Source organism: Vombatus ursinus, unplaced genomic scaffold, assembly GCF_900497805.2.
Source record: "Vombatus ursinus unplaced genomic scaffold, bare-nosed wombat genome assembly UNPS02009835.1, whole genome shotgun sequence".
Taxonomy (NCBI): domain Eukaryota; kingdom Metazoa; phylum Chordata; class Mammalia; order Diprotodontia; family Vombatidae; genus Vombatus; species Vombatus ursinus.
The window spans coordinates 4,363,096-4,380,154 of NW_020949613.1; the positions used below are offsets into that span (position 1 = coordinate 4,363,096).

Genomic DNA, 17,059 nt, shown 5'->3' on the forward strand with positions numbered 1-17,059 from the left:
CTACTACTACTACTACTACTACTACTACTACTACTACTACTACTACTGCTACTACTACTATCCATCACTGAAGTTAAAATGTTTTTTTTTCTGATGTCTTTGAAGAAAAGCATGGATACAACTATTACAATAATTATTATTTTTAAAATTATAGTTAAAATGTGTATAATACTTTAAAGTTTGCAGAGCTTTTTTTACATATGTTTCTCATTAGAGAACAATCCTCTGAGTTAGGTGCTATTATTCCCATTTTACAGATGAGGAAACAGGCTGAGAGAAGTTAACTGATCTCCCTAGAATCATACAACTAGTGAGTAGCTCAGGCCAGATTCAAACTCAGGACTTCCTGACTTTAGGTCCAACACTATTCACTGAGCCACCTAGCTAACTCAAGAGACTATAGATGAGAAATCAGAGAGAGAGAGAGAGAGAGAGAGAGAGAGAGAGAGACTATAGACCAGTATTTGAAATATGATAGGATGCTACCATTTTAGAAAAGTTGAAATTTTAACTCACTGCTTTCTACTCTCACACAAGGAAAGAAACAAAATATATTTGTTAAATGAATGTTGAATGAATTCCGAAAGGAAGACAAACCACATATTCTCACTTTCTTGGAAAGTCTCACCTCACCTCAGGTTCATACTTAGATTCTAAAAAGAATTGTTTTCCTAGCTGTGGAGGGGCAAAATAGGGATAAAGAAAACACTTAATTTTATTGTTACATCTTATAATAACATAAATTTTAAATGACCTTAAACTTCTTCATAAAATAACAGCCAGTTTATAAATACCATTTTTTTATGCTGTATGACTAAACCATGGAATAAAAGAATCTCCAAAGAGACAAAGTTGAAGGTAATCAAAGGAAGATAGAGAGGAACATGATAGGTATGAGTAATATGACACACTACAAGATAGGAATCATACAGAAGTACTGAAAAGAATGCCATCAGAGAAATGTATCACCCCCCAAAATAAAAGAAAATAACATGGTCAGTTTGTCTGTCTCAGTGACAGTGGTTAAGAATGCTTACCAACCAGCTCTCTGAAGAAAAAAAAAATTAGGCGTGATGCACTTTTAAGTTTAATCTGAATTATTAACATTTTTCCCCAGGGCTTCCTGTAGTCTAGATTCTAGACAAAGAACAAAACAATAATCAAGTCATGATTTATAACATTTGCCATTTCCTATCTCCTCTTCCAACTCTTTGCCCTATGCTTTGGCTCCCTTTATGTGCTGCATACTAGGGTTTGGCATCAAGGGTTTTGTATCTCCCATTCTCTCACAAAAGCTGCAAATCTGACTGCTTCCAAGGCTGCAATCCAGGTTGAAGCCAAAGGATGCAACATGCATCAAAATTAAAATGAACATTCTATAATTTTTGTTCTTTCTTTTCTCTATCATTTCTTTTAACATAAACACTCTAGCTGTTTTCCCCTTATTTGGGGCCCCATCATCTTCTAGCTATATGACCTGCAATAGAACAAAGGTTATTGCAATAATACACACAGGAACCTTTTCTGTTCTTGAGCAGTACCTCTTTGGTGCTACATAATGGAGGTTCCCTTCTCAGCACCATCCCACACTCAAATCCCACTCCATCCTCACACACTCTCAGAGCAGCTCAGATATTCTCTATTTGAATACTGAACCAGATTTACTAAAGTAGTAAATATTGCTCCTTTAAACTTCTTCTTGGCTTTCTAACCATGATCCTGGGGGTTGGTGGGAGAAAAAAAAAGGAAGGAAGGAAAGAGAGAAAAAAGAAAAGAAGGAAACAGGAAAGGAGGGAGGGAGAGATGGAAGAAGGAAGGAAGGAAAGAAGGAAGAATGAAATAAAGGAAGGAAGGAAAGGAGGGAGGGAGGGAAGAAAAAATTAACATTTAAATGTCTTCTGTGTGACAGACATTGTACTAAGTAAGTGCTTTACACCAAATATTATCTCATTTTATCTTCACAACAACTCTAGGAAATAGATGTTATTATCCTCATTTCACAGTTGAGAAAACTGAGTCAGACATTAGTGATTTGTCAGGGATATAATACCTAGTGAATGTTTGAGACCAGATTTAAATTAAGGTCTTCTTGACCTGAGTTCCTTAGGTCCTCCTTACCTCAGGGCCAGTGAAATATACAATGTACAGCCTTGCTGCCTTAAGGTGGGAGATACTCTTCAACAATAAGCAGAGTGGGTCATGCCTTTCCCCATACCAACTCTTGGGCCACCAAGTGTTATCCTTATACTTCAAGACCAGCAGAAAAAAAAAGAGTCCTAAGGGATGAAGATAACCCCTTTAGTACATATATTCAAATCTGCACTACAGGAAGCTATAATTATGTAAAATGTGGTCATTTGTTCTGGCTTTTTGGAAAGTGAGCCAATTAAAAAGCCAATTAAAAGTGTACTCATGGTTGACCAAAACAGTCAGAGGATAACTACAGCTGCTCAAAAGTAGACATGGAGGCCTTTCCGTTTACCCTGGTGTTTGCCACACTGACATTAATTGTATACTATGCCTATTAAATGTGAATTAATGATTCACTTTTAATTAATCCCTCTAGATTTATTACTACCCAACTATCTGATGGCATAGGGTGTATTGCAGAAGAATTGCCAACATGCACTGTCAGTAGGAGAGAATTTTAAACAAAAATATTCACTGTCATGATAGAGTCACATGTTCGGAAACCCATCACCAATCCTGAAAAAAAAATCCAGGGAGACATATTTCTTCTGTTTTATACATACAAGGAAGATTAGGGGAAAGAGAAACGACAGAGAAGCAGGTAACTTGAGATGCACATTGAATGATGGATTGAACACTTGACTAAATGGTTATGAGATGGTTACTTGTATTTTGGAATTTGGATCACTTTTGCTTTGAATGAGACTGCTATGTGAGCTAATTATTCATTCCAGAATGTCTTGGGAGCTGATACTTGCCAGACTGCAAAGTAGCCAGTTGAATCTGGCTGAGATTGTCCAATGGTGATACAAGGATTATAACATGACACAGTTCATTCTGTTAGGGAAAAATAAATCATATCCTTTCTTCCCCCTTTTGCTGTCCTGTTTTTCTCAGTTCCAATATGATCTATTCTTTTCCTTCTGTTTTAAAGAATGCAACAAGGATCCCAAGAGGAATAAATCCAAGGTCTTTCAAACTCGGAATATGAAAATGTTAAAGAAGAAATGTGTAAAATGATAAAAAGTGTTAAAATAATCTGCAAATAAGGTAATCCAGTATATGTAAAGATTGAATTCCAGTGGTATACTTATATATGACTTTGGAGTATACTAATGCAAATTCATCCCTCGTAGAGAGGTAATGCATTTCTTCAGCATTTTTTTCCATCCTTCTTCTTTTATAATATATCTTGACTACCCTTGCTGTTTGAATAACTTAAGGAAAGCTGTGATGCATTTGAAAATGAACCTGCTTTCTGTATATCCATGCAAAAATATAGTTCACAGTTATGTTACAAAATTGTAGGCTTTCAGATTTGGAAAGGATTTCCGTGGTCATTTAGTCCAACATGTACCAGAACAATAACCACTTCTACAACATACCTGAATAGTGACCATCTGGTCTTTGTTTGAACACTTTCAGGGAGGGGGAAACCATTGCTTCCTAAGGCAGCCCATTCCAGGTTGATATAGTAGAGGGATAATGAAATCTAGCTAACTTATTATCTTATATGAAAATCCTACTCATTGTCTCTATGTTAACATAGTTTATTACTTTTCCCGATCTTTCAGAGAGAATCTTCACTGGTCCTCCAGGCCATCAACTGATGCAAAGCTTGAAGGTCCTCAGTAATGTCACCAAATGTCTCTCCAGCCTTGAGGCATAGGAATTGGCCACACTTCCTGGCAAATCATTCTATGGTTGGACAACTCTAATTGTTGGGAATCTTTTCTTTCTATTGAGCTGAAATCTGTTTCCTCAGTTCTATATTTCAAGGTCAAGCAAAACAAGTATAATCACTCTTTAATATGGCACCTTAAAAAAATAAAGAAATGTCTCCCTCTAAACTTTTCATCTCCAGACTATCCCCAATATTTGTGCTTTACATTTGTTTATAATGAAAACCAGATTTTTTGTTTAAATAGCACACAAGAGAGCCACCTATAGCATTACAGGTTTATTATATTTTAAAATATAGAAATATATTTAAACAGCACATTTTAAAGAATAATATTATAAACTTCAGTTTTTTAAAAAAAATTCTCACAATGGTACACCATTATTTAAAAATATATTACTTAATGTACCCCAAAATACAGTTATCATCAAATTTTCTCTAGGATAAATTGTGTTTAAAACAGCATAGCCATATACCTGAATCACAAACAAACTCATAACTCTTTTGAAGTTATTCCTGATATAATTTTTTAACCAAATGACCCCAAGTGAGAAAACTCACAAGTGGTACTGTGCTTTATTTATTTTCACATGAACTGCAAATAGGCATAGTTATGGAAGGTAATGAAATCACTACATATAAATCTGAAGGTGAGTCCATAAAGAGAACTGTCCTGGAAAACAACAGCCCATTCTTCAAAAAGTTAAGTGTATGTTTTAGAATGGTTTTAGAAGACATTCCAACAGTGAGAGAAAATAAATTAATTTCAGAGGGAAGAACACACATGCACACATACACACAACTGAACCTTTCCTCTTAGAATCGACTGTGCTGGGAAGAAGTTTTATGAAATATCCATTAAAACAACAACAACAACAACAACATGGATTTGAACAAGCACATTCTCAGAGATATGAAAAATGGATTTCAGCTGTTCTTTCTAAATGGCAAATTCTCTAAGAACATTTTGTTTAAATGTATCAATTTGTGTGTCAAAATAATTCTAGGGGGTTTTGTTTTGGGTAATTTTATTCAGTTGAGTTTCAGTACTTTCCCCCAACTAAGAACCCTAGCATCACATCAATCAGCAAGCCTAGTTATATGTAACAGGGAGCTCAAGAAAATGGCTCTGTTGAAGTCTTTCTGCTCCTGAACACATACAGTAACTCTTGTCTAAGGGACAGGGTGGCTCATGTATGTGTTTCTTTATTTTGGACTAAGTTATTAAACATGAAAAAAATCCGCAGCAGTAATGCTTGAGATAATAGACAGACATGATTTATTTGAGGTAAGACGGTTGTACTACAATTTTTTAGTGTTAACTTGGAAAGTTATGGATACAGGCTCAAGCCTGTCTCCACATAATTCCTGAAGCTTTGAGCTCTTTGCAAAATCTACACTCCACTAGCCAAGAAGTAAAATGCTCCTAGAGTTACACTGATTCTGTTAAAGCAAACAATTATAACAATTATGTGCAATCTTTCAGTTTCTATGTCCTACCTACCATTTATTTACTCAGCATTGGTTCAACTTTTCACTTTATCGAATGGAGCAGGACCCCTCAAAGACAAATTGAGTTGATCCAAAGCACTTTTGTTGGGTTGTTATTATTATTTTTCTTTAGTTTCTTCTCTAAATAAATATCCTACCATGGTTTTCATTGGCACAACATTCCCAAATGTATTCAATTTCTTTCAACAATATAAAACAGTCACAGGAGTTCTAGTTTCAGGAAAACCCTACAGGTTTTTTTTAATGTTGAAATGGAATGGGTTTATGGCTCTCCATATAACCCACTAAAACTCAGATCTATCATATACTGTGATGATCTAGAAAATAGATTGTACTGATAATTCACCCATTAAAGAGACTACATACCTGTAAATAAATAAAAAGCTTCTATATACATAATATTGTACATAGGATGAAAGATGGAGTGAACTGGAATGAATTTAGAGGATTCCTTCTTCCCCAAACATATACTTTTTAATTGCAGTCTGATAAACCTTAGTTTAAACTTTAATATTGTTGCTAATATACTATCACTTAATTTCAGTGGCAACCACATGAACGCACAACCATATTTCGGTATTTTTTCAGAATGACATTAGAACTGTCATCAAAATACAACACAGAGATTGCATTCAGCTTAGTTGGTGCACAGCAAGGCTTGGGGACATGGTCAGGAAACATCAGATGAACCTGGAAAATAAACAAATAACTTTTTTTAAAAAAATAGACATTCAATTATTTATTACATTTTGTGGCTTTTAAGAATGAAAACTCTTGAGTACTTTATAATCAATAATGGACATCTACTATGAAACTACCACTTATGTTTAGGGATATTCTTTTTAAACATGAAGTTAAACTAATTCCTAATCTCATGCGTCTTCCAAAGATCTCTTAAGTAATTAGGCAAAATTTTCACTGAATGATATTCAATGATCATTCCCAGTAGAGATGGGAGATGGAGTGTATCATATAAGGGACATCAAGAAGGTGGTTTGGCTGGATCAAAGATTGTGTGAAGAGAATGTTGGAGCCAAACTGAAGAGGGTTTTACATGCTAAATAGATGAGCTTATACTTAATACTAGAGGTAAAAGGGATCCTTTGGCTTTCATTGAGCGAGAGATTAACATGGACAGAACTAGGCTTTTAGGAACAAGGCTTTGACACCAAAGTGGAGAATGAAATCAAGCACAGAAATATTTAAACTATTATTTTATGCATTTACAATGTCATTAGCCTCAGTACTCCCTCCACTAATGCAGATAAGAATGCTTCTATATCTTAGCAGAGACATTCATGAGTTGCTGTGGCTGAAAAAAAATATCACCTGGTGGCTAACTTTTAGCTGATGAGCATCTTCAATATTATCTAGTCTGATCTTCGGCTGATAATCTGTCACTGAGTCCAGGCTTGAAGATTTTCGAGCTTGACAGAACCCTTCATCACCGCCCCCCCCCAAAAAAATCACACAGAACAAACCCCCTTAATAAAAGTATTTGTTCTGTAAAATTGGGACTCAGTCAAAGGCCACACCCAAGGACCTAGGAGGCCACATGTGGCTTCAAGGCTGCAGGTTCCCCACTCCTATGATGATTTAAAGAAAACAATTCAATTGACCAGTGTTTTTAACTTTTCTCTTTTCTCGGCTGAATCTATTTACTAGTCAGTTAAATACCATTTATTAAACACCTACGATGCGCCAGGTACTGTCAACTTTTGGGGATACAAAGAAGAGCAAAAAAAAGTCACTGGACTACTTAGAGATTATTTTAGTTCTATGTCTCCAGCTCTTTGTAGGAGGTATTAAAAAGCAAGTGAAGCAAAGGCAGCAAGGGAGGGGGACAAAGTCTAGATACCTGGCCTAAGAATGAAAAATAAAATGAAATTGAAAAGTTGACCACATATGAACAGAAATAGTTCCTGCTAATTCTATCTGACAGGCATTTTACCTAAAGATTGATTTCAGATAATTAAGCAAAGATGCATCTGATCTCTCCCACCTCTACATTGCCCCAATCCACCCCCCACAAGACTCCCTCAACCCCCTTCCTGACAAAGTTTATGGGAAGTCCTACTGATGAGCCATCAGGGCTTACAGAAAACCAGTTGAGCCCCCAGGAGTTTTGGATACATAATGAAATACACATCCAGCCTTGGTTGAAAGGATATACAAGTACTGAAATTTCCCGAGAAAAGTCAGGAAAAATGAGGTGAGCTGACAGAAACTTGAAATTTCTAAGACCTCACAAAAGGAAAAGTTGGAAGATTTTTGGGACTTTCAGATATAGCTTGTGTCCCTCATCAGCTTTATCTTCCCTAACGCACACATGCGTGATTGATAACCTGCATATTTCAATGACCTTGGCAGTCTCCAAAAGTAATTTTTACATAAGGATGGATTGTTCTTGAATGGGATCTCTAACGTATTAGTCACAAACATGGTTTCCTTTAACAACAAACATGCCTGTCTTGTTCCATGTGTTTTTATGGAACAAGAGTTCTGCATTTATAGTGCACAATGCCAGGAAAAATCCCACTTCCCATGTATGCTGGCGTTGTGCTATGACTTATGTATAATATCCCAGGGCAGTGATGCAGAGCAGGAGTTTGTTCCAAATCCATATCAGAGGGTGCCTTTTTGTTTGTTTTATTTTTTCTGTTTTTTTTTTTTTTTAGGCACTGCCTTGAATACTCTATGACCATTACAGCTGATGGTATTTAATGACCTTTAAAAATTATTTTTTAAGGAGAAGAGTGTATTTTCTCCATTAAAAAATGCTGACCACTGTTTTGCTTGAGGGAAATGTTGGTGTTACTGGATATATTTCAATGAATTTAGAGGCTACTACTGAAAGTCAATAGTTGAGATATAAAAATATTTACAGTAACACTTTCTGTCGTAGCAAATAACTTGAAAAAAAGGGAATGGATAACACTCATTTGGGGAATAACTGGAAAAAAATTATGGTACAGTGGGAAAAAAAGGGGTTGTATTTAGATTCATAAGACCAGAGTTCAAATCTTGGCTTTACCAATTACTACCTATGTGGCTCTGGACAAGCCTCTAATCTCTCTGGGCCTTAGTTTCCTTATCTGTAAAAAGAAAGAGTTGAATTAGGTGACCTCTGAGACCTCTTCCAGCTGTAAATATCTGATCCTATGATTATGTGATTATGACACTAGAAGAAACAATGAGCATTAAGGTATCAGAGAAAGTAGGGGAAATGTATGAACTGATTCAGAGAGAAGTAAACACACCAGAACAATTTGCTTACTGACCATAATAATGCAAAGGAAAACAACAGTGAAAGGCAAGAAATTGCATCAACTCAATGGTTAATCACGACATCACTAAACTGTTGCTGAAAAAATGCCTTCTCCTCTCCTTTTGGCAAAGAGGACTTTAGATGCAGAATGAACCTTCAACTGTTAGACATGGCCTGTTTTGTTTTGTTTTGTTTTGTTTTCTTTAGCTCAACTATATGTCTTTGTTGTAATGGAGAGTTCTATTGAAGGAGGGTTCTGGTGAAGGAGAAAAAGTCATTGGGAAGTGACAGGGCTTTTTTTTAAAGAGCATTAATGCAACTTTTTTTTTAAAGAAAACGTAATATTCTATCACCTTCATGTACCATGATTTATTAAGCCATTTCTCAATTTATGGGCTTTCCCATTCATTTCCAATTCTTTGCCATGCCAAAAAGAATTGTTATAAATATTTTTGTACATATAGGCCATCTGTAGAAAAAACATATTAGGGATAAATGCTCTCTGATAAACTCTTCTCTAATTAATTCTCATTTATTCTGTGATAATAAAGACTTCTCTTCTTTAATAGTATACAATGTTTGAGCCCTAACCTCTCTGCTGACCTCCAGTTTTGCATCTCCACCTGCCTACTGGACATTCAAATTAGATGTCTTACAGGTATGTTAAACCCAACATGTCCCAAACTGAACTCATGATCTTTCTCCTTAAACCCTCCCCTCTTCCTAACTTCCCTATTACTTTTGGAAGTACATGATGCTTCCAGTCATCTAAATTCACAGCCTAGGTGACATTCTTTGACTCTTCCCTCTCTCTTACCCTCCATATCTAATCTGCTATAAAGGCCTGTCCATTTTATCTTGGTATAATCTATTTCATTTGCCCCATTTTCATTTCTGTCACTGCCATCATTTTGGTGCAGGCCCTCATCATCTACTTTCCTCTGACACTGCCACCACATGCAGGCACTCATCGCCTTACTCCCAGACTATCACAATAAAAGTCTGTCTGCCTATCACAATCCTCTCCCCACTCCAGTTCATTCTCCACCTAGATGTCAAAGTCATCTTCCTAAAATGCAGGTCTGACCATATCACACTCCTACTCAATAAACTCCACTGGCTTCCCTTCACCTCCAGGAATAAATAAAACTGATGTCAAAACCCTTTATAACTTCCAATACACATAGCTCTCCAATCTTCTTATGTTACACTCCTCACTCCTTATACTCTGAAATCCAGCGATACTGACCTCCTTGCTGTTCCTTGAACAAGACACACTACCTTCCAACTTCAGGTATTTTTATTGGCTCTTTCTCATGCTTAGAATGCTGTTCTTCCTCATCTTTACCTCCTGATTTCCCTGGATTCTTTCTTCAGTTTCAAGCTAAAATCTCACTATCTACCCATCTTTCCATCTCTCCTTAATATCAGTGTCTTCCCTTCATTGATTATTTCCAATTTATATTTTATAACTTGTTTGTACATAGTTGTTTACATGTTGTCTCCTCCATTAGATTTTTAGCTCAGTGATGGCAGAGAATTTTGCTGTTCTTTGTATCTTCAGAATTTAACACTATGCCTCGTGCACAGTAGTTGCCTAATAAATGCTTATTGATAGAATGACTGACTGGAAGTGATGGATTATGGTTTATTTCACAAGGTCAAATAGTAGAACTCTTCAGCCTGTGCTCTTCACATCAGTTAAAGGTTACATCTGATTGCAGAAAAAGGAAAGCAGTGTTGTTTGCACAAAGAGCAGGAGAAAAAGAGAGTGATTAACATCAGAAACTGAGGAGTAGTGTCAGAAAGAAGAGATCTCATACCAGAAGGAACAGAAGTTAAAATTTACCAAATTCACTTGATTTAATAGAAAAGAGCAGAAGTTGACCCAAGGGGGGACCATAAGAAAAATCCAACTGAAGGTTGCTATAAAACTTAGAATGAACCAATCAGATCAAGAGTAGCAGAGTATCATGGTGCATAGTTTGTCATGTTAAATATTGAGCTCCTACAGGACTGTTTCTTTATAGATTTGTATGTTTCAACTCCAATCTCTTAAAGGAGCCATGTTCTTCAATGCTAGGATCAATAAACTGTTGGGTATTTCAAAAAAAACTTCCACAAAGATTATAATGTAAGGCTATAGTTGTTGTTGTTTTCTACAAGAGTGAAGCCAAGACACCTATTCTTCCAGAAATAATTTTATATATATATATATATAATATACATATAATATCATTATATTATAATTATATTATTTATTATTAACATATTATACATAGTATGCTATGTTATTAATTATTATTCATTGTATTATATTAAAATTATACACACTATACATATTATATTATAATATACATATACATACACATGCATACACACACACACACACACACACACACACACACTACATGAGACTGGTTAAGAAACCCAAAGTATCTCAATGCATTTCACTGTAAACATTGCCCTTTGTGTTAAAGAACTTGATCACCTTTCTTTGTCGACTACCAGATATAACATTTGTATGCCTTTTTTCCAAAGGAAAGGTGTTTATTGATATATCATCATAAGAAAAATAGTAACATAATATTCCTTCAAAAAGTAGGGGTGTATTCTCTCACAATTGTGAAGAGTTGGTATACACATGCACATACATTGTCTATAAGAAGAGAGGAGTAGGCCAAATACCCAGCACTGTCAAATTGTGATGTCCTTTCCCTTCTTGTGATTTCCTCATCTTTTCCCCCTGACTGTAAGGTTTATATTTCGGAAGCATATAAGGTTAGCTAGAAATTCAAATCTTCTTTAAACAATAAAGTCTGTATTCTTCATTTTCTTCCATTCATCACTTACAAATCCATATCCCCAGATTTTGGCCATCCTGTGCACTGCGTACGTGTTCAGCCATAGCATAAAGAGCACAGAAATCTGGGAAACCACAGAATTTAAATACTAGTGAAACACTAAGCAGTCAGGGCAGCTGGACTGCTAAGCCACAACAGTGATTATTCTTAGCAACCGAGTTACTCAGAAGGAAGTTGGGTTAGTCTATCCTGTAAAGTTAAAAACTGGAATTGCTTGCAAGGACCACTTGGCATTCTTAATAGTGAAATGCTCACAAATCCTAGCTATATCCTCCTTTCCTTGGCCATGTGCCATCTCTGGTTTTCTGCTTAAGAAACAAGAAAGAATGTACTTCTTTAAAATGAAGCGCACTAAAAACCATGGGCACGTTTCCATAATAATTTGCTGTGGCACTAGGTTTGTCTAACTAGTACTCTGCATGGCACAGAGAACAACCTTATTTGTCTCTTCTTTTGGATGTTCTGTTCCACAAATTCAAAATGTCATGTAATCTTTTACAGCTGTCTGGTTTATCCTCACAAATAGACAAGTTACATCACTTGGTATCCATTCACAGAACTACTCTATTTTCTCTCTATCACCACCACAAGAATTTTTGCCTCAGTTCAGACCATTTTTCATGGCTTATTGAAACCTTCCTTTCTCTCCATGCTTAGAGTGCACCCCCTTATAACTTCTACACTCTTAGAATCCTCAATTTCCTACAAAAATCAGCTCAAGTGCCATCTTCTCACTATATATGAAGACTTTCATGCCCTCCATCCTCATCCCCTTGCCCAGCTACTACTTCCTCCTCCTCCAAATTGCATTCAATGTATTTATATAGCTAGAGTCATTCTTTTATATTTTGGATATAAAAATTGCTGTTTTCTCTCTTGTTTCTCTTCTAGAAATAAACATAGGATACAATTATTTATTTAAATGAGATTGGAATTCTCTTTATTTAAACATCTTTGAACCTATGGACTGTAATCAAGGCTTGTTGTCATTTTTCAGTTTAGATGCTTTCTGACTCCACGGTGGTTTTCTTGGTAGAGATAGTGGAGTGGTTTGCCATTTACTTCTTCAGCTTATTTTACAGATGAAGAAAGTGAGGCAAACTGTTTTGCTCAGGGTCACACAGCTAGTAACTGTCTGAGGCTGGATCTGAACTCATGAAGAGTAGTCTTTCTAGTTCCAAAAACAGCACTCTATCCACTGCACCACCTAGCTTTCCATAATTAAGGCTAGATTTTTTGTGGGGGGGAGGGGGTCATGACCTATGTGCTTTGTATCGAATATAATAAAAATCTGATCATGAATTAAAGAACATTTGTTAACTCTTGTCAACTCAACACTAAATCATGTCAAACAAGTGATCTCAGCAAAAAGAGTGTATATTGCAATTTTTTAAAGATATAAGTTTGTAGGACTGATTACAAAAGTCAATAAAATAATCATTTTCCTTTATATCTGGTGATTTTCATGTCCCTATGCCTTCTATCAGGCTGCTTTCTCATTGTCTCAGCTATTTGTGTCAAAGAGGAAGTCTATGTACCAGTAGTTGTTTTGTTGAAGTTTATGCCATTTCTATGCGTCAGGCACTACTATGGTAAATGCTGGTGATACAGAAACCAAAGTGAGACAGTCTCTGCTTTCAAAGACGTCATTTTCTAATCGGGACAACACCTAAACCTCAGGGTCAGTAAACAGGGCAGACTGAAAGACTCAGATCCACTATCTTCAATTATTTCAGAGTTCTACTGGTCATTTCTTTTATGTTTTTCTAAAAAGCACCAAATAGTTTCTATTATTATTTCTCTGTAATATAGTCTGAGATCTGGTACTGCTAGACACTTCCTTCATTCCACTTTTTTTTTCATTATTTCTCTTGATATTCTTTTTTTCTTTTTGAGTAAAAAAAAATTATTCTGACTACTTCTAAAGAATAATTACTTATTAATTGGACTGTGTTAATTAAGTAAATAGTTTATATCTATACACATAAATATCTATAGTCTCCCCCAGTAAAATGTAAGTTTCTTGAGGGGAGGGACTGTTTCATTTTTGCCTTATATATGCAGTGCCTAACAGAGTTCCTGGCATCTTCCAGGTGCCTAATACATATCTGTTGATTCATTGATTGGTTTTAGTTTTCATTCATAAGTTTCTTTTTCCTATAAGATATCTCAAGGGCCTTCTTTAAAATCTTTGGTTAACCTTGGGGCAGCTAGGTGGCACAGTGGATAGAGCACCAGCCCTGAAGTCAGGAGTACCTGAGTTCAAATCTGGTCTCAGACGAAACACTTGACACTTACTATCTGTGTGACCCTGGGCAAGTCACTTAACCCCAATTGCCTAAAAAAAAAAAATCTTTGGTTAACCCCATCAATCCCCTGTTTCGCATGATTCAGAGAGTTTTAACAGTTCTCAGGATGATATACCAAAGTCTGGACACAAACTTTAGGGTCTCTACTAGCTTGACTACCTCTTGACATTTCTTGTCATCCTTCGGTTTATGTTTATACAAGAAAATAGTTCAGCTTTTCACACATCTGTTTCTTCTTAGGCAGCTAAGTAGATAGAGCATTGTATTGGAGTCAGGAAAACTTGAGTTCAAAACTAGCCTTAGACATTCATTCACTAGGTATGTGACCCTGTCTGCCATTTAACCTCCTTCAACCTCAGTTTCCTGATTTGTAAAATAAGGCTGATGATAATAATACCTACCTCTCAGGGTTTTTGTAAGGATAAAATGAGATAATATTTGTGAAGCATTTTGCTAACCTTCAAGTGCTATATGAATACTAGATACTATTTATTATTATTAGCCATTAAACAATATTCTATAATATCTCAACTCAGTAATCATTTTCTCCTAGGGACAGTTACCTAATTTACTCAAATAACATATGATCATGGATAATATTATGTTCTGAAACTTTGTGACATTTCCCAAGGGCCTTTTACTTATACTTCTGTAGCTGAACTACTGCTACAGAATGCCTCACTTCAAACAAAACAATAGCAGTCAGTTGTGTTGGGCCATCTAGAAATATTAGCGGCTCATTGAATATATGGTGGTTATGCACTACTAGTATTGTAAGTATTTTGCCACTTTGTCAGATAGAGATACCACTTGTCTTTAACAAGCTTGTTGTGAAAAAAGTGCTTTATAAAACTTAAAATGTTATATAAATGTATACACTATTAATGTTATCTGATTTCATCCATCATTGATTCTAATAATAATAATAAATGCTTATTATTATCATTGTGATTTCGATAATGCCTGGCACAGTGCCTGGCACATAGTAAATACTTAATATGTCTACGTTGACTGACTAACTGATTAATTCCTTTGAGTTTTGCAATTGCTCTCCACATATTATCTCATTTGACAGTCACCACAACCCTCTGCTGTAGGGGCTACAGGAATCATTATACCTGTTTTAGAGATGAGGAAAACTGAGTCTAAAAATATTGAAGTAATTTGCCCTGGGTCAGAGAACTATACATGAATAGCTACTACTCATGTAGTAGGAAGTCAGGTCCAGGTCTCTAGATGGCATAGAGGAATGGGGAACCTGTGGTGTCGAGGCCAGAAGTGGCCTTCTAGGTCATTGGGTGTGACCTTTTGACTGAGTCCACGTTTTACAGAACAAATCCTTTTATTAAGGATTTTATGTACTACTTGGAGCACTGAGCCTGGAGTGAGGAAGACCAGAGTTCAAATCAGGATTCAGAAACTTCCTAACTGTTTGCCTCTGGGCAAGTCACTTAACCACTATCTGCCTCAGTTGCATCAACTGTAAAATGAACAGTAATATCACTTATCTCCCAGGGCTATTGTGAGTATCAACTGATATAATATCTATAAAGAGTTTAGCACAGTGCCTGGTGCAGAGTAGACACTTAATAAAGCCTTGTTCCCTTCAGTCCTCCTCCTAACTCTGAATGAAGCACTTCTTTCTACTAAATTCCTCTGCTTTCTCATATCTTTTTACAGAAATATTTCTACAGTTTTCATCATATTTTTAATATAGAATTGTTTACCAAGTAGCTCAATGCTACTTCAAAACCTTGCATCATAGTCAAAAATTCTTGAGAGTATGGAAAAGAAGGCTAATTTATATTCCAAAGATTTTTGCCAAAATTAAGAACTAAGAAAGGAACCCTAACATAACTCTTTTTTGTATGATAGTTCATAATTATATAATGCTTTCATATATACAAAGGACTTTCCTCACAGTCCTGTGAGATGGGTCTCATTATCCCTATTTTACAGAAGAAAAAACTCAGGTTCAATTAGATTAAGTCATTTGCCTCAGGTTATATAGCTAATAAATAGTAAAGTCTAGATTTGATCTCGGGTCTTTTAAGGCTCTTTAATCATAACAAAATAACATGGAATTTTCTTGAAAGTTTGTCAGAACTTAAAACATATTAGTTGTTGAATTTGTTTTTGCAGTGTTTTTTTCTTAAATTACTGTGCTGGTCTTTGACATTAGGAGTCCCTGAGTAACTAGTGAACAGCTACTTTTAGTGACTTGTGCAAATACATAGAATGTAGAGAAAGCCAGGAGTCCAGTAAAGTCTAGGGAGATACCAGGAAATCAATACTTGGAAAAACACAATGGATAGATCTCAAAATTGGATTTCTGCTTGTGGATCAGTTTCTATACATTTCTGTCTTTGTTAGAGCATAAGAAGAATGTGCTAAATGAAAATTAATGTCAGTTGAACAGATCCCACCATCCTATAGGGAAAAAGGTAAGAACCTATTATAAATAAATTAAGTCTCATGAACTGTCAACTACTGAGCCCTCAGGGAAAACAATAGTTAGGGCTGGAAGTTTTTTTACCACTACAGTTGGAAATAAAGCTTAACCTTTTGGTATGAAAAACAAGACATGGACTGGGTACTAGACTTTAAGCAAATGTGAATGACGAATGTAAAAAAAAGGATTTTTACAATGACTTTCAGAGAGCATACTATGTTTATATTTATGTCAACATCACACAGCATCTATGTATATACAAAATGTATATTCATCTCAATTCTAGAGGAATGTGTCTCCATTCTCTAGGTTAAAAGGAAGATTGGAATGCTCCCTAAAAAAACAGACAAGGAAAAACTTCTACAAGGAGAAAATAAACTGTGAAAACACAGAGGGGAATTGTGACCTGTATTAGAGTTTGTATTGGAGGGAGAGAAAGTTGGGTAGTAGAAAAATGTGACATTGAGAATGGCAAAAAGATTACCCAATATTTGGAGCTAAGTTATAGATATACATTTTCCTACAAAGGTGACAGCTAGATTTGGAGTGGAGGGATGTGTGAAGTGAGGGGGTAGAGTGGAGATAAATAATTTTTTCCTAATGAATATTCAGGTGACATTGCATGAGAAGTTATCAAGCAATAGAAAAGATTTGATTGTTGGTTGTTGATGAATCTTTTCTGAAGGGTACCAAATTGTTCTGTTATCAATTTCACTTAATAGGAAGATTTACACTATCTGACAGGTATCTATCTCTACAGAGATAGATCTTTGGAACTACCAA

General features: G+C 35.7%; 1 protein-coding gene across 1 annotated transcript in view; it reads right to left on the minus strand.

Moving 5' to 3' along the window:
* Positions 1-4,241: 4,241 nt before the first annotated feature.
* Positions 4,242-17,059, minus strand: part of BMP5 (bone morphogenetic protein 5) — a 180,375-nt gene continuing 167,557 nt past the window's right edge. The window contains exon 7 of the mRNA XM_027852929.1: positions 4,242-6,073. Coding sequence (XP_027708730.1) covers positions 5,924-6,073 — 150 coding nt within the window. The 3' untranslated portion in view covers positions 4,242-5,923. The remainder of the gene's footprint in view (positions 6,074-17,059) is intronic.